This window comes from Amphiura filiformis, chromosome 17, assembly GCF_039555335.1.
Source record: "Amphiura filiformis chromosome 17, Afil_fr2py, whole genome shotgun sequence".
Classification (NCBI taxonomy): Eukaryota; Metazoa; Echinodermata; class Ophiuroidea; order Amphilepidida; family Amphiuridae; genus Amphiura; species Amphiura filiformis.
This window is the reverse complement of record NC_092644.1, coordinates 14,407,808-14,433,471: the sequence shown is the minus strand read 5'-3', so window position 1 is coordinate 14,433,471 and position 25,664 is coordinate 14,407,808. Positions and strand designations below refer to the sequence as shown.

At 38.3% G+C, this 25,664-nt stretch overlaps 1 protein-coding gene across 3 annotated transcripts in view; it reads right to left on the bottom strand.

Annotated features, from left to right (window-relative positions):
• LOC140137359 (serine/threonine-protein kinase Nek7-like) overlaps positions 1-20,818 on the bottom strand; it is a 44,540-nt gene extending 23,722 nt beyond the window's left edge. For all 3 annotated transcript variants that reach the window (XM_072158999.1, XM_072158997.1, XM_072158998.1), the window contains exons 1-6: positions 20,507-20,818; positions 11,624-11,860; positions 10,162-10,224; positions 8,328-8,438; positions 6,714-6,822; positions 4,829-5,031 (exon numbers count right to left, since the gene is read on the bottom strand). In XM_072158999.1, coding sequence (XP_072015100.1) covers positions 4,829-5,031; positions 6,714-6,822; positions 8,328-8,438; positions 10,162-10,224; positions 11,624-11,800 — 663 coding nt within the window. In that variant the 5' untranslated portion in view covers positions 11,801-11,860; positions 20,507-20,818. The remainder of the gene's footprint in view (positions 1-4,828; positions 5,032-6,713; positions 6,823-8,327; positions 8,439-10,161; positions 10,225-11,623; positions 11,861-20,506) is intronic.
• Between the last annotated feature and the right edge of the window lie 4,846 nt (positions 20,819-25,664).

Below are 25,664 nucleotides of genomic sequence, written 5' to 3'. Positions count from 1 at the left end.
GACATGATCCCTGATTAACCAACAAAAAACATCGCACAGAATACCTCTAAATGAAGCCTGATTAGCATATCAAAATTAGTCACTGCATGCAAGGTTAGTAAAATCACTTCAACTATTATACACAGGGGTCTCAGAGATATAAGAACCGACAAGTACTCTAAATGTTGCTTTAAATAATAAATGTTTGGTTATTTCATTTAAACCCAGTTTATTTTGACATCATAATATTATCACACACTCAGGCAAAAAAAATGTGTTTGTTCTCATCCGACCGGAGCTAATCTAGAAAATCTGGAAAAAAGGTTTTACTGTACAAAAGAATAATGACCCTAATTTTGGAAATTCCAGAAAAAGATTTTTTTTCTTCTTTCAAAATGTTTGACATGGTGAAAAGTTGTTTCAACAGTTTGAAGAGATATATTCGCAAGATACAGATGAGAAATATCTGAATTCACACCTATTTGGCCAATTTATTATGCTAATTAGGAACATGCATTTTTAGCTAGGCCTATGACCTTCAATAATTTTATTCAAAAAAAAATGTTTAGAATGGAAAATCAAACAATTTCTTTTGGCTTTATACAATGTAGTGATTGATGGTGTATGTCACTCCCAGTAAATAAAATTGGCCATTTACTCTCAAGCTTGATTTTTCACTCTCATACATTTTCTCTTGTTGAGAACATTGCATAACCAGAGTTTCTGTCTCACAAGACAAGTTTTGAGTAATTTTGAAGTCAGGCTCTTTTATCTCCAAGATCATTAAAAGCATAATTGTTTTGAAATGAAAGATTATGGTGAAGTTAGTAAATATACAGCAAGCATTAGCACATACATGATACACCAGGCAAGGCAAAATGGGATACAAGTTAGTGCCATTCACATATAGATGGGGTGACATTTGTTTACATTTAGTATGCCCTCTGTTGATCTGATGTGGACCAACTGATAGTCAAAGCATTTTTGCATTAACTTTTGGTTTTAAAGCAAATAATACCAAAATTGTTATCAAATTTGATTACAGGTGCCACTAGCTACATAATATCATAAGATTAAAACATCAAAGATTTTGCAAATTGAGTTTTGAAAAGATTTGATGTGTTCTGCCATAGATACTATGTATCATTTTGCCCTGTGGGAATCAATAGAGGGCGCTCTGAATGCAAACATGTGATGTCACCAGTCACCACCCCATCTATAAACTGGGCATAAACAGTTTTGTTATACTTAAACAGACGGCAATATCTTCAAGAAACTGACACTCAATGAAAAAATTAAGTGTTTAACAGATGGATTTGTATATAACTTGAAATCCAGGATTTGTTACAATATTACCTAAATTGTTTCATGTTTTCCAAAAGATAGAATTTATCACCAAAATGACAACATTTCCATTGGATTTTCTTTCTAACGCACCAGCAATGAACAAAGCACACCTAAAGCCACTCAAACCCCCATGTTGCAGTACGCTCATTTCAAAAGGGGAGTGGTTAGCTCACTTGTTCATTTTTGCAAATCTTACCTTTCTTCACTTTAATTTCTGTATCGATCTTTCTCAAATCAAGTCATATTAAATTAAATTGGGTATCAAAATGGGCAAATTTCTCCATCCTGTTGATTTTCTCCTTGAGTCTTTAATTTTTATCAAGAAATCACCTCTTTATAATGATACTTTGCATTCAGAAATAAGTAGGCAGGGTTATACTGATAAGTAGGCACTAGGCAGGGTTATACTGATGATATTAGTGCCAAATTGGCATGCACAAAATGTGAAGACACATATTTTTTAAGGATAAGAAGGGTTCCAGCTAGGAGAAAATGCTAAGCTTGGAGGGCATACAAGGCAACACAGCTACTTCAAATATTGCTGACATTGCTGGCATTGCATAGGGTGAGCTGAGTAAGAAATGTGTCACAAGGTCATAAAAGGGATACAGAGATACATGTCGTCCGCATAAGGTTGACATGTAGGTGCGGATATCGTTGGAATGGAGGTAGGAGAAAATGGCAACTGTACTGTCACTTGCAACTGATGATGTCATGGTCATTCTAAATTCATTGTGCATTCCGATGTTTATGACTTATTCACGAGTGTTGAGAATTGAAGAATTCAGTGATAAAGCAAAACTTTTTTGTGGGGGGGGGGTGAGAAAATCAATATAAGTATTGATGCAAATTGGAACATACGGTATCATGACTATGAAGGTGGTAGCAAATATTCACAACTTGCTTCCACATAATTTGGACAATTAATTAATGATGATAAGAAAATGGCATCAGATCTGCATCAAGAAAATATGTACTTCAGGCTATATACAAAAATATGTCCGTTTCCCGTCAGAACTAAAAAAAACCAAGATATACAAGATGCACTATCGAGATCCAGTTCTAGGACTAGTGGATCCTAGTGACTGTAATTTATGTGTGGATGTGTCACATTTTAGGTTTCACATCAGGGGCCAACAAAAATGAAAAATGCTCAGATTTTAATGAAACCGGTCTCAAATTCATTGTCATGTAAAACCAGTAAGGAGTCATGTAAAATTGCCCAAAAAGCAAAATATGCGTACCCTACATAAAACAGCCACATTATTGAAGCCATATCTTTTTCTCTTTATTTTTTGTTTTTACCTATTTAATCATGTTGCATTGCTTTTACTGATTAATTTCAAACAATTCTCAACACTGTAGAATAACATTCAACAAGGGCAAGTACCTATCAACTGCTCAGTGCCAGAAGTGGGTAAGTGCAATAGCTGCCATGTGTAGCTGCCATGTACAGATGAGCATAATATACTGTGTGTAAATTGCCAAATGTTTACAGGGCAGCTATTGCACTTACCCACTTCTGGCACTGAGCAGGCGATGTGAAGAGCTCAGATGCAAAAACAAATATATCCATTTTTCTAATATTGGCAAATATCGGTCAAATATAAAAATACCAGAAAATGTGTGCTACTTTTGACCATATTGTCACCCAATTTTCCTTAGAATTTTTAAAGTAGGGTGTCACATTAAAGCCAGAATTATAACAGGGCACATATTGGTGGCCAAATCTCGAAAAGTTTGAAAATGGTGTTGATCTTGTTTTACATCTGAAATCTTCATGTGCAAATTGGATAAAATCACAGCACACAATTTTGTTGAAAAATGAAAATCACTTCTCACTATGGGCTATTCAGGTTGAAATCCACATACCCCCCCCTGGTAGACATTACCTTAATCTCCCACACAGGGGTGTAAATTTCAAACCGAGTCACCCATTCAGGTAACCCCATTTAAAATCCACACTCCCTGTGTGGAAGATTAAGGTCATGTTTTCCATAAGGGGATGTATCGCATGAATTTCCACCTAAAATTGGTGATGCAATTTGAAATCTACACCCCCTGTGTGGAAGATTAAGGCTATGTCTCCCACAGAGGGAATGTGGATTTCAACTGGCAAAGCCCAATTCTATGCTTCATACACTATATACTCACAAAACAGATGTAGGTATGCACACTTCCTGAATGATCAATGTTACTGTATCAACAAGTCAATTTGGTGAAATTTCCAAAGCCAAATTTCACATGACTTGTAGTTCGTTGTTGATCTCTAAACAATATAATTGATCCACTGAAAGTTGTATGCTCAGCTAAAGGTGAACAAACTTTCAAGAGTGCTGCATAAACCTAAATCTGTGTTGATGAGAAATGTGCATACACACATACACGCTCCCAAGGAAAGGCACAGTACCTGCCATGTTTAATGTAGCTGCTGTGGTTTTCCATGGGAGGGCAGACATACACAAGCACACCCATGCACTGTGCAATATGAATGTCACACTGCAAACTGACTGGTGCAAAGATAACTTGGCATAACTTTGGAATATTCATCACAGTTAGGCATGATGAACAACAAATTCACTACTTTTACTACCTGTGAAATGTATACCAAAAGTTATACCAAATTCTCAATATTACACACACATGCTGTCATAGTTTCTAAAGCAAATGCTACTTAAAAAACGCCTTTTCTTATCTTTATTTTTTTCACTCATTTGGAAGTGTGGAAAAACATTAAGTGTGCCAATAGCAGCATATTAATTTACTTTAGAAAATATGAAAAGCAAAAACCAGGAGTAACTTGTGTCCAAAATAACCACAAATTGACTAGTTATCCTCAATCTTCCACTCGGAGAAGGGGCAGGCCAAATTGACCTGACTAGTTGATTGAGCTTCTTATCCAATTGCAAGTGGTAAAGCATTGGAAACAAGCTGCACCTCAATGTGAAACAAACATGAATGAATTCAACACTGAACTTTGATCCTCTTATCACTTGGCCATTTAAAATAATTTACGTTAAAGCTCACAACTTTGTTCATCACAATGTTTTGGAACCAGTAACTTGGTTTGTGTCATAGGACCAGTTTTCAGTGTTCATTTCATAATGTATAAATTGTCACAATGCTATCACTCCATGATGCCGTTAGCACACTCACATCAAGCAATATTTATAACATTTTAACCAAAAATCATAAAAAAAAAAAGGATTTGGTTCTAAAATAGCATCCTTCAGCCATCCTCAAGATTTTCAGATGCACACAAGACCATGTCTTTTGCAAACCTGCAAAGGAGCTTTAAAATTATATTTATATCAGCTCCGTTGAGTGTTTATGAGTGAATTAAATGAATAGTCACCCAACAATGCTCATAGATCTAGCTGTAACAAATAGTAGCCATGTAGCTGTAACTACACAAGATGCTTTTTGAAACAAAATCCTTTTTACAACACACTAAATAACAAAACAAAACAAAATACATCAAATTCAACTAGTCAACACCTACCTCATATAACAAGCAACCTAGTGACCAGATGTCTGACTTAAAATTGTAGCCATTTTCATGTATGCGTTCTGGAGACATGTAGTACGGGGTACCCACCAAAGAGTGGGCGGCTGTCGTCTTTGAACTGAAGAAACGACCCAGTCCGAGATCTCCTAATTTGACCACACCGGTTGCCGTAATAAAGACATTGGCTGGTTTGATGTCTAGAAAGAGATGGGTTTAAAAAATCAATAGTATAAAAACAGATTAATTAATGTTTATTCAATACTTCCAAGAAGTTTTCTTTTAAACACAATTTAACTGTGTGATTGAGACCTGCAAGATTGTTGAGATGAAGATGAATGTGCTATAAACGGCTCAGGCTAAATTTCTATGCTTTGATGAAACTCCATCACAATTGAACTTACGGTTCCTGAGGTTATGGTAATTTTTATTTATTATTATGTTATGGTGAATCCAAGTGTATGTAAATATTGGATCCAAAACAATGATGATGATAAATTGGATGCTTTACGCCCAATATTTATTGGTCGAGCTTTGAGTTTTAAAATATTGGACTCTACAAAGTCAAAGCTCAACCAATTATAACAGGGGTGTGATTGAGGATTTGTAAAAATCCGAAAGCTACTCGGAGATAATCCAAACAACACCAGGGTGTCCAGGGGCCACCTTAGGGCCCCCTTGAAGCTCCTAGTTTCTAGCACATTAGAGAGCATTCCTACACATAAATCAACACTTACACGCTCCACAACATCGCGATGATGTTAATGACCTGCGTTTCATGATCTCTCAAGCATTGTTAATCTCATTTCCCAGCCGTTTCAAGACAACAAGAAGTTCTGCAATCAGGAATTTTTTTATTTTTTCTAATTTTAATTTTTCCTTTTAGTACTTTTTTCTTAAAGGTCCACCACCACATCTGGAATAATGAACTACATAATTGAGTTATGTGGCCCAGGGCATGTCATTCCAGACACCACCAAAGTCCAGACAAGTATACAAGTATACAGGAGTGTGATCTACAAGGACAAGGTTGACCAGGCCAATGATTGTGGACCTTTAATCACATCACAAATAATAAGCTATATACAAATAAAATTCATGCATTCAATTTTGAATAGTAAGTAAATATGAGTATCTTTTCCCAGACCTGTGTTGAGTGTTGACCCTAAATGAATCAAATTGGGATGTCGCCACTTGGTCCAAACCCATTTGGTCCATTGCCAGTTAGTCCATTAGTACTTAGTCCATTTCTACTTGGTCCAATTCCTGTTAGTCCAATTGCCTGTTGGTCCAAAACCCAGTTGGTCCATTACCACTTGGTCCAATTGCCACTTGGTCCAATTGCCACTTGGTCCAAAACCCAATTTAGTCCACTACCACTTGGTCCAATTACCACTTGGTCCAATTGCCAATTGGTCCAAAACCCACTTAGTCCATTACCACTTGGTCCAATTGCCACTTGGTCCAATTACCACTTGGTCCAATTGCCACTTAGTCCAATTGCCACTTGGTCCAATTACCACTTAGTCCATTACCACTTGGTCCAACTGGGTTTTGGACCAACAGGCAATTGGACTAACAGGGAATTGGACCAAGTAGACACATAAGTAGTCACATAAAAACATTTGCCCTGGCTTATTCTGTTATGAAACCAAGTCTCTCGACATTACACTTTATTTGTATGCCCCTGATATACCCACCATGGCCATTTGTCTAAACTTTCAAGTGAAATTAGTAGTATATGGCTTACTTGAATCTGTTGCTTTTCTGTACACATGGCCAGGCACTTAACCCTTATTTCCTCTCCCTACCTAAGCGCATAAACATCAAGTACTAAGTAAATCTTAATCATGTCACATCATTATATTGTTGTTCTACCAACCTCTGTGCATCACCCTTCTTGAGTGCATGTGTTGTAGAGCTCTGCACAGTTGCACAAAGTACTTCCATATCGTTCTTTCTGGAATAAGGCGTTGTTGCTTTTTAAAATGCTGAAATAACAAAATTCGTTGACTGTTATGTTAATATTCTTTACAAAACCAGCAATGTACAATGCATTCATACACCCTTAAATATACATGTGTGTTCAAATGGTTGCGCATCTACCAGCCCTCATCAATTTCATGGGCCACAACTCAAATAGTAAAATTTTTTATGACACTTTGTAGTTTGTAAGACTTCAAACTCGTAAATCAACAATAGGTGATGACACTGATTGATATTGAAGTCAGCATTTAGTCCATCTTGCTGACTTTTGACTTTGGTGACAATATTTCACGGCCCTGGGGGTCCACAGAGTAGCGTCTCGGTGGCCCGCAGTGATTTACACACAAGCTTTTGGTCTGAGGGCTCGCCTTATTTTGAACAGTGAATATACCATGCAAATTTGCAAAGTCCACAATTAATAGTAATTAAGGTTCTATTGCACACAGCTCACAAATTATGTAGTGTTGGCGGTCTCTACATTACAATGTAAGTGAAAAATACCACAACTGCAGCTTTAAAATGCAGGGTGAGTTTAACCATTTGGTTTTGTGCACTTCTTGTAACAATAGGCTGCCAACAATGATTTTGCATTTTCTTCCAATCTGGTTCTTATTCATAGAGGTGAGAGAGTCTGGACTATGTATAACATAATGGTAATGTATTGACCTGTCGTTCATGAGGACGATAAAGTGTTCATCCGTTAGTTTTTGGCAAAGGCCCAAAATTGACTGCAGTATTGGCACCTTAAAGCATGAGTGTTACAAAGGTTTGTACACGTAACTTTTTCTGCGTAATTGACCTTTTTGGTAAATCTTGCAGTTAGACCCAAGAGACATCGTCATTAGACATCACACCGACTTGCAATATGCAGTTACGATGTTCACTAAACGATGTGCGCATATCGGTGTGATGTCAAATAATGACAATTGGATTTAACAAAAAGGTCAACTAGATAAAAATTAGAGAGATACATGGTTTATTAATATGCTCATTAGCATTACAGCACATGTCAAATCAAAGCTTGCCAGGATAATGGCAAAATATTCTATCACGAGGCACACTAGTTTCCCTTAATGAGCAACACACAAACATGGCAGATTCTGTACTCCCCTAGCCTAACTAGACTGCTGCCCTCAGTCGTCAACCGTCTGGATTGACGACTGAGAAAACTATGTGGAAAAAAAGTGACGGATTTTGCAACAGGATTCCTGTGGCATAGAGCATGTGCAGTTGTGTCCAAATTGACCTTTTGACCGAGTTTGTTGTTTTTAGAAGTTCAGAGCGCGATCTTGTCACAGCGACGCGGACACGGGCGCCGCTAGTCAGTCGCGCTACGGCGCACAACCAAAGTCGCATTGAATAGTTTTCAGAAGTCCGTCATGATATGGACTGTAAGATAATCAGTCGTCACTACGAGGCATACACAGTACATGCGAAGTGTAGACGGCTGATTGGAATTAGTCTATAGTCTAACATCTTTGCTCTCTATTCATTCATCTATTATTCATACCTTAATCATTCTAGATAAGTCTCCTGCATCAGCTAGTTCTAATACTATGTTTAACTCATTATCTTCTATGAAGGATGCCAAATACTTGATGACATTGGGATGATTCAATTGCTGTGGAAGAGACAATAAATTGAACTGGTAGTTAAGTACATATTTGTTTTTTTAAATCCGTCTTTTAATCTTTTTTCCCCACACAACAGAGGCACCTAGTCCAAGTTTTTAGTGGCGAAGCCAGCTCAAGCAGTATGCTTGTCCTTTCGTTTGTCCCAAGTGAACGCTTGGTAAAATACCACACAAACTTTGAGATGTGTAGTTTGTGATATGTTAGTACACAGTAAGGACATTTTACGTGCATGGAACGGGGAATTGAAGATTCACATGCACATGTGCTTTAAGCAATGGCGGTACACATATTGGTTTGCTAAGTATAGGGCAATTCCAAGCACCATCATTCCGCAACTCGAAGTTTGCACATGAATTCTGTTTAATGCAGCAGCCAATTAGGTAAGTGAATAGTTTGATTTGATTTGATTTGTTCGGGTTCTGACAACCCTGGATGACCCAAGAAAGCCTCTATTGAAGCTTATTTCCATTGGGGTCCATTTGAACACCGGGACGGGTTGGGAACAGTCAGGGGTTAATACCCTACTCTTTTCGAAACTGGCTGCGAAATACATGTACAGGTATGGCTCTCTGCACTTATAATGGAAACTATCTTTGGTAAGTGAAAGATTAAGGTGGGAGTTTAAACTTCAGTTTGAATGTTCAACAAACTCAACATTTTAAATGTCAATTCAACTGAACGTAAATATAACTAGACTGTTTGGTGGCAATAGCAGTCCATGGGGCACTTGCAGTGGGCCCCCCAATTGATTGCAAAATTTAGAAAATCCCATAGAAAATTGCTGAAAACGGCTTGTGCCCCCCTATCAGACCCAGTGCCCCCCCAATATGATGACCCACACTACGCCACTGGGTATTGCAATCTAAGGCAATCTTGTTCAAAATTGTAAACCTACCTAGCTTCACTGTGATTCAATCAAAAGATGTCAACATTGGGCATTTTATTGTCCCACCATGTGGACATCACAAAAAGATCTCCATATACCTAATGCTGGTTTCATACTTTCCTGCCGTTTGCCCGCAGCGGCAATGATGTTGCTTCACTGCGCAGTCGCACCAAAAACGCTAGCGGTGACCAGCTGCAAACTGATATATGGATCACTCCACCGCTTTGCAACACCGCTGGGAGTTGGATTCAAGTCAACTCGGAGCGGTACAGCTTTGACGTATGAGAACAAAATATTTGAGCGGTGCTGAGCGGCAAGAGCGGCTGTCAGAGTCATGCCGCTGCCGTTTGCAGAAAAGTGCAAGCGGCATGATGAAACATCACACCGCTCACTAGCTTCACTGTGATTCAATCAAAAGATGTCAACATTGGGCATTTTATTGTCCCACCATGTGGACATCACAAAAAGATCTCCATATACCTAATGCTGGTTTCATACTTTCCTGCCGTTTGCCCGCAGCGGCAATGATGTTGCTTCACTGCGCAGTCGCACCAAAAACACTAGCGGTGACCAGCGGCAAACTGATATATGGATCACTCCACCGCTTTGCAACACCGCTGGGAGTTGGATTCAAGTCAACTCGGAGCGGTACAGCTTTGACGTATGAGAACAAAATATTTGAGCGGTGCTGAGCGGCAAGAGCGGCTGTCAGAGTCATGCCGCTGCCGTTTGCAGAAAAGTGCAAGCGGCATGATGAAACATCACACCGCTCAGCGGCAAGCGGCAGAAAGTATGAAACCAGCATAAAACTATATGAGTCTTACCTTTAACAGATCAATTTCTTTAATACAATCAGCTCTTGCTTTGGCATCCATCATTTCAAATATCTACGCAAAGAATCAAAATAACAGGTAAACCATTTTATCAGTTTTCTTTTCAAAATATTTAAAGACTTTTTTGTCCTCTTCCCTCACAAGAAAACACTTTCTTTTCAAACATTGATTTCAAGATGGTAATTTTTATTAAAAGACTCATGCAGAAGAAATTTGCAAATTATTACATCTGCATGGTCCTTGGGATTCTCCTGTTAGATGGCTACATTACTACATCCATGGGCCATCATCAAGCTGTCTGATCTTGTGTGGACTTATAGACCCATTGTCACATAATGAGAGATGTTTAAGGCTCTTCTTAATTGCAATGTCAAACATCCTTGTTTTTTGTTACCAATTGTGTTGGAGTTAATTACCCTCCACTATTAAAGGCCCATTCAGTGATTTGCTCATTCAGACGATCGTAAAAATCATCATAATTCAGATTTTGGTACCTTTGTCATTGTCATAGATGTGCTGCTAACATAGCCTGTGAGTGGTTCAGCCAAAAGTTGTGTATTTAAGACAAAATAAGACATTTTACACAAATCTGTAATTTACATGCTGACAGTATTGAAATTACCTACATGTATTTGAATGGGGCTTCAACTTCGTCAGTACTGCTGTTTTTTTTTTTTTTTGCCAAATTTGTCATTTCAAAAATATCAAATTATAATTTGAATTACTTATTCTATAAACAATTTTAATTTTTTTAGACTTGCGCTGGGATCACTGAATGGGTCTTTAATTAAAGGAAGTCTCCGGCAATCACAACACTATGCCTTATAGTTAGAAAAATATCAAGCACAAATTACATAGTTTTATTTAAAACAAACTCATATTGACCATGAAAAGGAATAAAACAACAGGTTCTTCAAAAATTCCCGGGCACCAAAAGTGTCTGGGGCAATGACGTCCCAGTAAAACAATGAATGCTGACGACAATTGCGCACAAATAACCATGACGTCATTGCCTCAGACAATTTTGGCACTGGAATTTTGAATATCGTGTGTTGAGAGCTGGCTTGATAATTATTTTTTAACACATATAAGGCAAAATGTTATGATTGCCGGAGACTCCCATAATGATTAGATTGATTGCTTGTTTAGGTCAATAATGTACCTACATTATGTCAAATCAAATATAGAGACCAATCACTAACAGGCAAAGTCCCAGCATCACCCATTAATGAGGGCCAATCATTCCATGAAGTGCAAGCGCCATCTCGTAATGCAAAGGTACGCACACTGCCATGATTTGTGAGACATCCACAATTAATTGATTGGCATTCATGAATAAGCAACAATTCTCACAGGAACCATGCCTGTTGGCGAATGGTCTGTATAGTTTCTCCGACTTCTCGTCTGTGGTTGTCCCTCTGATGTACATGTACCACATATCCAATAGCCTCACCTGTACTTTTTTCAGAGCTATTACACTGTTATCTATGATACACCTGGCTTTCCATACTTCACTGAACTGTCCCTTGCCAATTTTCTTCTCGATTTCAAAGTTCTTCAGGGTGCCAAAGATGTCGGCAGAATCTACATTGGCTCCAGCTCCTGTGTCCATCTGTTCTACCCCGTCCATCCTGACTAACTACCTGCTCTCCTGGCTTGTCAATGTGAAACCAGCCGTGTTACACTCAACCTGTGTATATATAATAATAAACAAATTCAAAAATTTTTCAAAACAATTAGTGATAGCCTATTCCACATACCGTATTCGTTCCAATAAGCGCCCATGCCCCAATAAGCCCACCCAGTGTATTTTCAATTTGCTAACCTAAAGGGTACCATTAATGTTGATAGATGTCGATACAGTGAAATAGCTGCAGGACTACAAGTCCTGCGTAAACTTGCAATACATTTTCTGCATCAGAAAAGCTACTAGAACATCTCAGGACCCTTTTATAACATACATAAATTTGTCACTAATAAACGCCCCTCATGAAAAAATTAGGTAAATGAGGTAAAAAAATAAGCGTCCCCAAAAAATGACTTTGTTAAGCGCCCTGGGCGATTATTGGTATGAATACGGTACATGTACTTTATATATGCACTCTTGGTCAGACTTGGTTATTTCTTTTTCTTACACCTCAGTCAGTTTAGACTCTGAAGGAAACAACAAAAGAAAATTGGTGACAAGAACAGCCTAAAATTGCACAACATTCAGATTGGTATTTTTGAACTAGAATTAATCGGCTATTTAAAATAATTTAAGGAATCGGAGAGCAACGTTGCATTCTAAATACTTGGAATGTCCTTCTGATATAAAATAATTTTGATTTTTGAAATTCACAAATGTTATGGCAAATTATTAAAAAAATGATATTTTTGATATTCAACAGTCCTCAGAGTAAACATTATAAGCATGATAAATGTACTTAAAATGTATGTAGCTGGGAGGAAAAGCCGTCCACCAATTGAACATTTTGACCTTTCGTATTGAAGATATATACATGTTGTCCCAAAAAACTTCAAAAAGACCCATTTTTAGTTGTTTAAGATGTATTTCATGAAGGTAAGACCGTCATGTGGGCCTAACACAGGCAGGGGCGTTTATTCTTCCGTTAATCGCCCCCAAAGGGGAGGGAATAATTTTACCCCTTTGGGGAAGAATTTTGCATTTTGAAAAAGAAAAAAAAAGAGAGGGGAAAAACAGAAGAAAGTCAACAGGATTCAAGGAAGATTAAAAATAAAATTTTAACTAATTTGGGGAAAAATGTATAACTGGAACATGTATTATTATGTTTTATGGTATTTTTGGAATGAAATAGATGGTCACTGGCTGGCAGTGACTGCTCTACAGGGTGGATGAATTCATCAAGTGTCATTTAGGGAAGAATTATAATGGGTACATTTAGCATACATGTAGTGGTCCCTTGGCCTTTAAAAAACTCATTCCCATCCCAAAAATAATTTTTGAGGGAAACCATGGACTTTATCATAAAACAGGGAAAAGTTGGGTCAGTAATTCTTCCCTGCCTGGGCAATAGTGACTAGTGGTCATACTATAGGTAATAATGCACAGTTTGCACACTAAGATTAAGGGAGCTCTGCTTTGCATACATACAAAATCCATTTTCCTTTTAGTTTGGACATCTGCCTATCTAGGGAAGCATTTGGGATTCTAAGGGAAGAACCATCAATTAGTTAACAGGTCTATTGTCCAAGTTTATCTTCCCTTTTAAACCTCAGCTTCAGATCCAAATCCTTGATTATTCTTCCCTAGATGCAATAGTTCAGTGGCATTCTCCGAACTCTGCAACAGCAGAATTTTAATTCTAAGGCTTTATAAATCGGGGGCATGCGAGTCACCACATAATTATATAAAAGAGCTGAAAACGCAAAAACCAGATAGCAAAAAGCTCAAAACACCTAGCAAAAAGATGCAATTTGGGAAGATCCTATACTTTTATACAGAGCAAGTGTACTGGTACAAAAAAAGCTGAAAATCAAAACAAAAAAGCTGAATTCTCACACCCCTGTAAATAATAAATCACAGCTAGCTCTGAAAATAATAAAGAGCCTAGAGGTGTTTACCAGCCTGTCTTCCCTTTGAACCATTAGTCCTTAGATGCAATGGTTCAGTGTCCAGGAAAGAATTTGATGTTTTAAGGGTAGACAGAATAGAACAACTCACAACACACCTATGTTCAGTCAGGGAAGGGAGGAACAAGAAAATAAGGAAAAGTACATGTAGATAGCACCTGGGAGGCACTCGAATATGAAAGTGACATACCTGTGCCCACCAGCGTATGAAACTAGGGGTCTATTGGTGTGGAAATTTTCAGAAAAAAGGGGGTCATTCGGTGTTGGCTATGTAAAAAATGGAGTGATTTTGTATGGGAGCGCCTAAAATTTCACATCATTGACAATCAAAAATAGCTTTTTACCCAAATTTACAGTACAACATAGACAAAACTCATTTATTTTGCTCAAAATGTGTGTGAAGCGCCAAAATTTCAATTTTGAGGACTAATTGTTCAAGAAAGGTGGTCATTCAGTGTAGGCTACTGAAAAAACAGGGTCATTGAGTGTAGGATTTGCCAAAATAACCGGGTCTTTTCATGAGCTCATAACGTATGTCAATATATGGGAGTGCCCCGGAGATAGCAACCAACCTAAAATTCTCCCTTTTTGGTCCATTTTTGGGGTTTTCAGTTGGGGAAGAATCTGGGGAACGAATGTGACACAGCGCGGTAGGGTGAGGGAATAATTTCAATTTTCTGGAAGAATAGACACCCCTGAACACAGGTTATTAAATGTTAGGAATTGGTGTCATTCTCTCATAAATGGTCGCATGTCATAAGGTGGGCATGCAAAAAGGGTGGCGGTGTTACATTTTATATGTACCGTGTGAGGTGTAATTAAAGAAAATACTACACTACTGGCTACATGCCTACCATGGGTAGTACCACCCCTCACCCTTCAGGTGGCCTGTAGCTATATAATGTCTTCAGGTTCAGGGTAGTATGCCTGTACATAGCCATTTACCTTGGTAAAAGTAGTTTCCCCTATTTTCCTATTACCCCGACATGGATCATGATGTACCGGTATTTGTTTATATGCGTTTTGAACTAAACACCCAAAAAGGGTGGTGGTGTCACACTTTTCGCCATGATCGTTTTGTTTTTTGAGCATATCTTTGAAAGTAAAGAAGCTATGGCAATAAATTTGGTAGCAAATGAAAGCTAATATATTAATGATGAGCTATGGAAAGTTACATGAAGGTATCTTGAACAGAAGCAGAATGGCATTCAATCCAATGACCCAAGTCAGGGGTGGTGGAGGCAGCGGCTCATGAGGCAGCGGCTCACTATGTGCAAACTCAATGGGAAATTTCATTTTTGGTGCCTCGCAGTACGAAAATGTTGAAATTTTCTTTAAAAACTAGTGTATATCAATAAATTTGGTATCAAAAGAAAGCTGACATTGTTATCTGAACTTTTATTCTGTAAAATAGTTGAAACAATAAACTGCCTTGAGCTAATGATAGGGGCAAGTGCTTTGAACTCAACATCTAAAATGGGTGAGTGGCGCCACATTTTTCACTGTGGTCATTAGTTTTTTAATGTATCATTGGAATAAAAATAGATTTGATAGTAAATTTGGTATCAAATGACAGCTAAAACACCATTATTAATTGTGGAAAGGTGTCAGTAAGATATCTTGAACATCTATAGAATGGGACTCAATCCAATTGGCCAAGGCAGGGGTGGTGGAGGTAGCGGGGCACTCTGTACAAAACTGTAAGCTTAAGTTTTCATTTTGGGAGCCTCGTCGTCAGTGTGCAAATAGGTTGCTATTTTCCTTAAAAATGAGTGTTTATCAATAAATTTGGTATCAAAAGAAAGCTGACATTATTATCCACACTTTTATTTTGTACAAAGTTAAAATAGTTAGCTGCTTTAGGGTATATGATAGGCCAATGTCCTCCAAGACAATAAGACAAATTTATTATATTTTGGTCACTTTCTGAAAGGTTGTATCATTTTATGAAAGTGATAACCCCCATACATTTATATATTGCAGGAAAGCCCTTACTCTGATCTATTAGAAAATGACATAAAAGAAGATGCAGGGGTAACACAGAAATGTTAGTGACACTATACCCCTGTACCACTGTCAGTTGATGTTTTGTCTCATTTACATAAATGTAGCATTTGAACCTTACATCTGACAGTATTTCTGAGTCTCTTGTTGGATTCCTTGTTCAATTTCCTTTCAGAAAATGTATACTTTTATCATGCTGGGGGGTATGGTTTGAAAAATATGGGCATTTGAAGGTGAAAGAGTGTCGCGAATTTCAAAAATCAGTGTGTGACGAAAAGTCGGCGACATTAAAACGCATGGCCATATGCATCATAAATATTTTCACTATCACAGTAAAAGTAAACAAAAGTCAAAACTCTGGTGTCGATGAGCATGACACCCGGCATGGTGGTTAATATGTTTGATATTTTGCTTTTAACTTTTTAAGGTCATGTTTTTTAAGTTGGGACCCCAAATATGGTGGTTTTGTGACATGCAAGACAAAATTTCTCACTTTAGATGGTGATATTTTTCTAGTGCTACATCACTGAGACCTGGTTTTGGTCTTATTTTGTAAGCAATTTAGTAGGCTAAAAGAATCAGAAGAGAAAACTAAAACAATTCCCTTTGACTAATTAGTAAAGCTCGTTAAGTGGAATTAGACAGGGGTGGTTGAGGTGGCGGAGCAGAGGTGGCGGAGCATGAGGTGGAGCAGGACAATGCTGTACAATGGTGATTTAGTACACATTGTCTCAATTAACATTATTGATGGGTTTCTACTTGAACTGTACTTGATATCAGCCAAGTGATACCACTTTTAGCATTCACTGCCTCAGAATTTGTTAATTGGACAATTGAAAATTACTAATTACTTGTTGCTACATGAATAAAAGTTCATTGACCTCTGTGTATTTAAATAGGGATTTCATAGGGAATATTGAAATGGGTGCTACGGATGAACGAAACATGATAAAAGCCTCAAATTTTGTAAGCAGACCTTGGTTGTGATCCTTGTTACTTTGGTAAACTAATATTTATTAAAACGTAGAAAGTTTGCGACAAATCTGAAAGAGCGCCCTCACGCTCTAATTTGATCCGAAAAGTCATTGTTTACGAAAACGCTTTGTCAAATTTTCTTTTACCTTTCAAAATTGGATTGTTGAGCTTATTTTACATCTAGTTACACACATCAATCATCAAAATTTGCATCTCCAGTGCCAGATAAGGGGTGTTTTGACGAAATTCATATAAATAATATTGATAGATTTTCGACCACCCTGTATTTACATAATCGAATTACTTGACTGGTAAAAGTTCTGTATGTGGGCAATTAAGTTAGATATATCAAACACGTGTCAAAACTTTACATTATCAATCTATGTTCAGGTGTGACCCCAACTGAATTAATATTTTTGACCTAATTTTGTTTGTTACACCCTGTATTATTATGAGTCACCCTGTATAATGACTCTCATTGTATCGTTTCTGAAATCATCTGAGTATATGCTCTCAGAATATATATACTTTTATTGGGTTCTAGTGTAAACTTATGGAGTTATAGCACCAAACCTGTAAAAGCATGTGATTTGCTTGAAAAAATGTCACACAATTGGTAGGGCCTACGTACCCAGTATAAAAAACATGACCTTAACCCGATTTAATTGGAGGATTTCTGTTCAATTGATTTAGATTTGTTATGCTAATTCTCTTAGTAACACTTCATAAATAACAAATATTTTGTTAAATGTTTAATAAAATGACGTATTCACTTCTTATTATCCAAAATTTAACTGATGGCCCAAAGTACATAGTCAAATTTTTTACTCAGGCTTTCAACAAAGTGGTAGATTCCAAAATCAGAGTTCTGTATTGAAGTGAGCCAGTATAAAATTGTGCCAAGATATGTTGCATTCAATTTTCTTAGAAACACTCCATAACAAATATTTTATGTAATAAATGACTTATTCACTTGTTATTATCCAAAATAACTGATGGCCCAAAGTACATAGTCAATTTTTTTACTCGGGCTTTTAGCAAAGTGGTAGATTCCAAAATCAGAGTTCTGTATTGAAGTGAGCCAGTATAATTGCGCCAAGATATGTTGCATTCAAATCAATAACATACCGTACCTGACTTTTACTGTTATTACAGTATTTTATTACAGTTATTTACTGATATTTAAAAGATTGAGCTCCTTGTTGAGCACCTTAGACTTTGTAAACTATGGAGAGTAATCAACAGAGCTCTTGTGATTTTCAAAAATGAAGGCCTTTCCAGGCCTTGTCTTTAGAGGCGCGTGAGCTAGATCGTGGCCCACCGCGCACCTACTGGCTAAAATTGCATCGAGGAGCGTGATTTATCAGCGACCCCATCCGTACAAAGCTCCGATCGCTTCTGCTTCTTTTCTAATGATAAATATTAACAACACATGAACAATACCACAGGTTATGCCTGCCACTTCCACATACTTGTGCATAATACGGAAGGTCGATTTGTGCCCATAAATGTTTAGGCCTATGTTAAACTGTATGTTATACAAATTGTACAGCTATCATTTCTACCCTATGACGAACCGACATACCTGTAAATCAAATAGCCCACAAAAAACTGGTCATCGCTGGTATTTTTCATGAAGAAAAACGACACTTTTTACGCCGAACATGTCCAAAACACGCCAGCTGACGTACAAGCCTCCCCACGCATGTACATAAACAAGCCGTGTTCATTGTTTAATTGTCACCTGCAGCTGTTCGCAAGAAAACTTTCTGCATAAAATTACCTGGGGTCGTTATCAGGCCTGAGACACACTGGCGCTAGTTTGAGGACAGTCACTATGAGTTACTAATGTCGGCACATGCAGAAATGTGTGATGGGTCACCATTTTGTGACTCGTGCAAACTAACACAAACAAATTATTGGACTTAATAATCTTTTCAAGTTTTAATAAAACGTGCATCTATCATGATAATATTACATTTTATTATTTTATTATTTGAATTACATAAGCTATGTCAATTTTGTGTCCATGTTAATTTTTATATGGATTTACCTGTGTTGATTTTAAACTGTTGTGAACGTGGAGCTACGCAAATTGGCAGGCGATTACCCACCATGCAATGCGAATACACGGAAACGATCCAGTTTAGGATGCATCGCAGTTCCTGTTGTGTAAACCAGGCGTAAACCGCCCATCCAACCTGATCGTGTGCACAGGATTTGTGCTGGAGGCTAGTTAATGCGCACAACCAATGCGCAGAAGAAGACCTTGATACTAGGCGGAGCTTACGTTTCACAAGAATGATTGACAGCTGTGAGTAAGTGAAATTCTGTTCTGTGATTGGTACAAAAATATGGTTCTCGATAAATGAATATATTATCCATGGCTTCAAAATTAGGAACGTTTCTTCCACAGAGCCCTATATAGGGCTCTATGGTCTCTACTCATCATACACGACCGTAGAAGATCTGGCCAGCGACGCCGCTTGCCAATCAGGCTAGCTATTTGTACGGAGTGGCCTCTCATCCTTTTTATTATCTCTGGTCTTGTCACGCTGGTAGATTCGCCCACCTGTGATTACTGACCTGGATCTGACAGAAGATTGTGGAATTTACGATTTTCAGCAGCAGGATTTTATGAAACTGCCAATATTTGCAAGTATTCTGAAGGATCGGTAATAATTAAAATATTTTTCATGGTGTCGGTAGTGCAAGTTGAAGTTAGTGCATTTGTGGTTTTGTATGTTATGTGCAAGAGTGTTTTCAGGAAGCGTAAATAGGCAGGCCGTTATGCTAAGCTCTCCATGTTATATGCAAGTTCGGCGACGAACTGGACACATCACACGGTAGTGTGATGTGTCCAGCCTGGATATAACCACAGGTATCGGCAAAATGTGAATAATCTACCGGACGCTTAATGGTCATTTTTATTTTCATCAAGTAAATGTGCATGAATTGCACGGGGAATAGCTTAAAGCTAATGTTTTGACATGTGGAAATCTGACAAGACGGGGCGATTGCATGATTTTTGATGTTTTTGGAACTTTTTTAAGACCAAAAATCATGCCGAATTCGGTGCAGCTCAAGACATTCCAAACTTGGAAGGTAGAGGCTGCTTATGGGTTCGAAACGGAAGTGAAAGATGGAATTGTTATGGTTCCAGCATGTACCGTACTGTAAAACATGGTTCATACTGGCCGGTCGCAGGACAAAGGAGTTTTAAGTTGTAAAAGTAAAGTATTATTCAGATTTCCTTTTACAAATTAACCATGTCGCGTATACGTGCGCGACGTCAAGCATGTGTATTGGACCATGTGTAAAATAATACACGCTGGACGGCTAGCAGTACGCTTCATTTGTAAAAGGAAATTATCTGAATAATACTTTAGCCAAAGGCTAAAGCGAAGACGTCAAAACATACACCGAGAATGCCAAGCGAGGGCACAAATTACATTGACAAAAAAGTCAAAATACACATGTATGATGACTGAGTGATGAACCCTCGCCTAAGCTTCCCCAGGAGAGCGATGAACCACTCACCTAGTCCTAGAGCTCAATAACAGAACTTTGTGAGGAGAGCGATTTGTCATTCGCCTACAATTTTCAAAAGAAAACAATGAAAAGGCCTGTCGGTTGTCCTACTAATGATTCTGATCAGAAAATAAAATTGGTCTTCAAACAAGTCTTAACAATGACAAAATGTGAAAGGTAGAGTCAACTTGAACTTGAAAATAGAAATGGAATTTTTCTACCTAGTACCTACAATGAATATTGCAAACGAATTTGGCAAAGTTTGGTAAACAAGAAAATCCGTTTTCCAGTTCGACAGTCTAGGCTTTTCACTCAGCACAACAGGTTGCTGTCATCATGCTGGCTGATGGTGCAGATGGACTTCGATATTCGTCAGCTGTACGGCTGCTTGTGGAAACTGACACTTGCAGGAGACAATATAGCTTGATACCTTTGCCCCTCACGTCCCTATTGATATTTTCATAATTGCCAAAATATCAAAACAAGGGTTTTAATTAGTGTACGGAAGCGCAGGAACGCTGAATATCTTCGATCGCTTCGCAACGGGAAATACCTGGGTTGCAATAACGTTTCTAACGTGTTGTTTGCGTATCAATTTATAAAACGTTTAAATTAATTTTAGCTATAATATATCTTTTTAAGTAAAAAAAAAAAAAAAAAAAACTATAAATAATATTTAAAAAAATTATTTGTGCAATAAATGTACAAAAAATATATAATTATGTATAATTATTGTTCCTTTCAACTTGCGATATATTCTAAAATAGTTAAATAACGAACGTTACAATATTTTCAGCTTTCGCATTGATCGGGATTGTGGTTATACCCGTGACCTTTTAATACCGACAGTGGTAAATATCCTATGCAAAAGGAGCCATAGTAATAAATAAAGCACCAAGCTCTTCGAATGATTATCGATCGATCATTCATGTCATATCAAAATCACTAAAATCAGGCTAGGGATGCAATAAGTGTGTAGGGCCTATTTGTTTGTTTGTTTATTTGTTTGTGTATTTGTTTGTTTGTTTGTTTGTTTGCTTGTTTGTTTGTTGGCCTAGGCCTAAAATTCTCAAAGTGGTCTGCCAACTTGCCCCCCTTTGGCCGTGTCAAAAAAATGCGGGTGCCATGAACCTTCCCCCCCCCCGCCCCCCTTGACGTGCAATATGTGTACCCGGGTTGGTGAATTTTCAAAATGGTCTGCCAAAAATCGCTTCCCCCCCCCCTCTGGCCGTGCCAAAAATTCCCCCCTTTTGACGTGCCAAAAACCTTTGCCCAGGCCCTTTTGACGTGCCAAAATTCTTTGCCCCCCCCTTACACATGCAAGAATTTGGGGAACCCGAATTTAAAACCTTAAATTGTCTAGTACCATTATACCGTAATGCGAGCGCAGCGTGCAGGAAATTTTGCATATATTTGACTGTGTTCCTAGCGTTTTCCTACCCCTTTTTAGGGCGTAGGCCTAATGATATAGCAATGTTGCCCAAAATATCTGTGCCAATAATCACATGCCCCCCCTTTGACCTGTCAAAATCGCTTGACCCCCACCCCTTCGACTTGCCCAAAAATGCTTGCCCCCCCCCCCACCCCCTTTGGCCTGCCAAAGAATCTTTGCCCCCCCCCCCCCTACCAGACCGGGGGTAGGCCTACAATTATTGCACCGTATATACCCCTAAGGGACTGTGCAATAATTATGAGCCCGGGGGCACCTTTGTTTCCAATGGATTTTGTGTGAATTTTACATCCGAACTATTATGTGCTATTAAATTTTTACGAGCCTTTTTATTTTACATGTAAAGTCTATGGGGTGACGATTAGAAATGGACGGCAATATTGAAAACCCCTCATTTTGGGCATTTTAGACACTAAATTGCTCATAAAAAAATAGCACTTAGTTCGGATGTAAAATTCACACACAATGCTACCTGAGTGAGTACAAACATAATTAAATACATTTCATTCGGGGGCTATAGCAAAAACAAACTCGCCAAAATTGCTTGCCCCCCTCTCAGCCCGCCAAAATGGCTTGCCCCCCCCACCCTCCCTCTCAGGCCGCCAAAAATCTTTACCCCCCCTTGCACATGCCCAATTTTTGGGATCCCAATTTGCAAACTTTAAATGGTCAATATACATGTTGCGAGCCCCCTCCCTGTCAGGAAAATTTGCATACCGATTTAAGCGTTTCTGTACGGTTTTCGTAGGCCTTTTTAGAGCGTGTTATTTAAAAGGCGCCCCAAGAATGTGTGCCAAAAATCGCTTGCCCCCCCCTCGGCTTGCCAAAAATTGCTCCCCCCTTTCGGCTCCTAAAATTTCTCCCCCCAATTTTACCCTCCCCAGGGCTCATAATTATTGCACAGCCCCTAAAAAGTAGGCCTACGCGTGCCCAAATATCTATCTATGCAAAAATCGTCCCCCCCTCCTTTTCGACCTGCCAAAATCGCTTATCCCCCCTTCGACCTGCCAACCCCCCCCCACCCCATGTGACCCCGCCCTTTTGGCCTGCCAAAACATTGTTGCACCCTCCCTGTCAGGCCTTATTATTGCACCACCCCTTAAGGGTAGACTAGGTAGGCCTCTTATGGTCGAAGCACCCAAAAAAATACCGATTTAAGCGTTTCTGTACGGTTTTCGTAGGCCTTTTTAGAGCGTGTTATTTAAAAGGCGCCCCAAGAATGTGTGCCAAAAATCGCCCCCCCCCCTCGGCTCCCAAAAATGTCTTGCCCCCCCAATTTTACCCTCCCCAGGGCTCATAATTATTGCACAGCCCCTAAAAAGTAGGCCTACGCGTGCCCAAATATCTATCTATGCAAAAATCGCTTTCCCCCTCCTTTTCGACCTGCCAAAATCGCTTACCCCCCCCTTCGACCTGCCAAACCCCCCCATGTGACCCCGCCCTTTTGGCCTGCCAAAATATTGTTGCACCCTCCCTGTCAGGCCTTATTATTGCACCACCCCTTAAGGGTAGACTAGGTAGGCCTCTTATTGGTCGAAGCACCCAAAAAAAGCGATTTTCAATAGGCCTATCAGTATATAGGGCCTCATTATTGAAAAATAACACTTTGATGTTTTGCAAACTGCGTTCATTCTCCAAATAAAAATACTTTGAAAACTTGCTTGATTTGTTGTTGTGAATGAGTTATGTACCGGTATAGGCCTACGTTTTACCATGGAAGAAAGAGATAAGAAGGAACCACAACGAACGCATTCACTTTGTCCACTCCCTTTACCGACATTTAGTTGACATTGTTATTCATGAGGATTTACTTTGATCAATACCCCGCGTTAAATAGGTGATTGGTATTGTATTCCATGTATTTGCATGTCTCCTGGAGCGTGTGTGAAGGATGATTTGAACTAATGACCTTCCGTGCAAGCACCCTATAGGATTTTCTTTGGTGACGTGATCATCGGTCATTGATGGCCTACATCTTTTCTTCCATTTTGCCCAATTTTCCCGAACTTTGATGACTTTTTTTCTCAGAGTTGGCAGTCTTTGGCACTGAAACGAGTTAGCTAGTTACGATTATACACATATAAACTATTAAATTAAACAGGTTTTATGTACCGGACTCAACCGGAACATTGTGCATTATTTAAGAACATTTTACATCTATTTTTCATCGAAAAGTCACCAAAATCTTACCTTATTTGCTAAAGATGAAACTCAGCAAAAAACGGCCGATTTTGATTACCTTTTCGATGTTTTATAGGACATTTTCTACACAACACGATCAAGAAAACAGTTTGACTGTAGATCCCAAAACAAAGCTACTATACATGTTCAGAGCATCAGTGAAATTTCATAATCTTACTTCTGGGTAGCGTTTGTTTGTTCGTGGATGGGTTTGTTATAAATTTTTTCCAGTAATGATTTTGCCAAGCATCGATCGCGGTAAATGGATCATACATGAAAGTAAGTACCATTGATAGCTTTTCTTTTCATGCGTCAATAGATAAGCGGATTAAAACTTGGCCGATCGAAGTCGTTGTGGTTCCTTCTCATCTCTTTCTTCCATGGTTTTACAAAAGTGTTGTTGTTCGGCCCTCTTTACAACATAACCTAACTCAAGAACCACAGAACCTACAAAAGTGTACTACGCGTGCATGATATTTAATCTCTTCTGCATACTCGCTATCACGAAATGATCAATGGTTTTTACAAAGCTCACTACCATTCGCTAGTGTTGTGAGGCTACAAAATCACAACAGTTTAAAATAGTTGCTAACCTTAAAAATAAATACAATTTTAATATTATTTATGCACGGGTATATTTAAAAAAATTTTATATACCTACATGTATACCTTTGGACCTTTACCTTGGACCTTCGATGACTCTTTTATCACAATATCTCTTCAAAAGTGGTAATTTTGTTATTTTTCCCAAATGTGAGGTTTATAGAGCCGTATCAAAATTGCTTAGGGTGCTGTATAATACGAGACGAAAAAAAACCTTTTTAAATTACATTTTTTTCTAGGAGAGCATTAGTACCATGATTACCACGAAATACTTTAAGAATACATTTCAAATGACTAATAATTAAGAGTCTATTAATTTTACTAAAACAGGTAGTGGTTTTTCGCAAGGGCAAATCATGTCGTACTCCAATTTAGATACTCGGCAATCAGAAAGTCTAGAGAAGTACTCGGGACGCAATGGAGATCAGAAGCTATCAGAAAGAGGGGGACAAAGGGGACAAAGACCACGAATAGACAGGAAGGCACTTATTTCCTAAGTCACGTATATGACCCACTTTTGAAGACATGGAAGTAAGACTACACACAACCGGAAGTCAGTCCCGGGAAAGTGGATCAGATGCTCACATCTGATGAAGTCCTCCGATGAGATGGACGAAATATTATTAAGTAGGCTAAACCTTACTGGTTTTGTCATAAAATTGCCATCAAATGTGTATTTTAACGCAAATTTCAAAAAATCAAAATTATTTGATATCAGAAGGACATTCCTCGTTTTCAAAATGCAATTCCATAGGCCTATGTCTTGTGTGCTCTCAGGTCCCATAAAAAATACGTCAAAACGTCGCGACGCGTCGCTATCCGACCAAAAAAAAACATGGTTCCCGGCGCATTGGTTCCACTAAATATATCAAAAGAAATCCCAAACCCATACGCTTGCGAAGTTACGTAATTAATCGGATTAACTACCGTAAAATGGGGTAACTTCGGTCAACGGGGTAACTTTGGTCGGTCAAATATATTTTTTTAAATGGTCATTATTTTCGTACATCAATATTGTTTTTAGTCATATTTGGTGTCAATTCGTTAAATAATAGTCGCTCATGTCCAATTTCCTCGAAATATACGAAAAAATCATGATTTTGACCAAAAATGAGCATTTTTACCTTTTTTTAGAAAAAATTAAAATCGATATTAG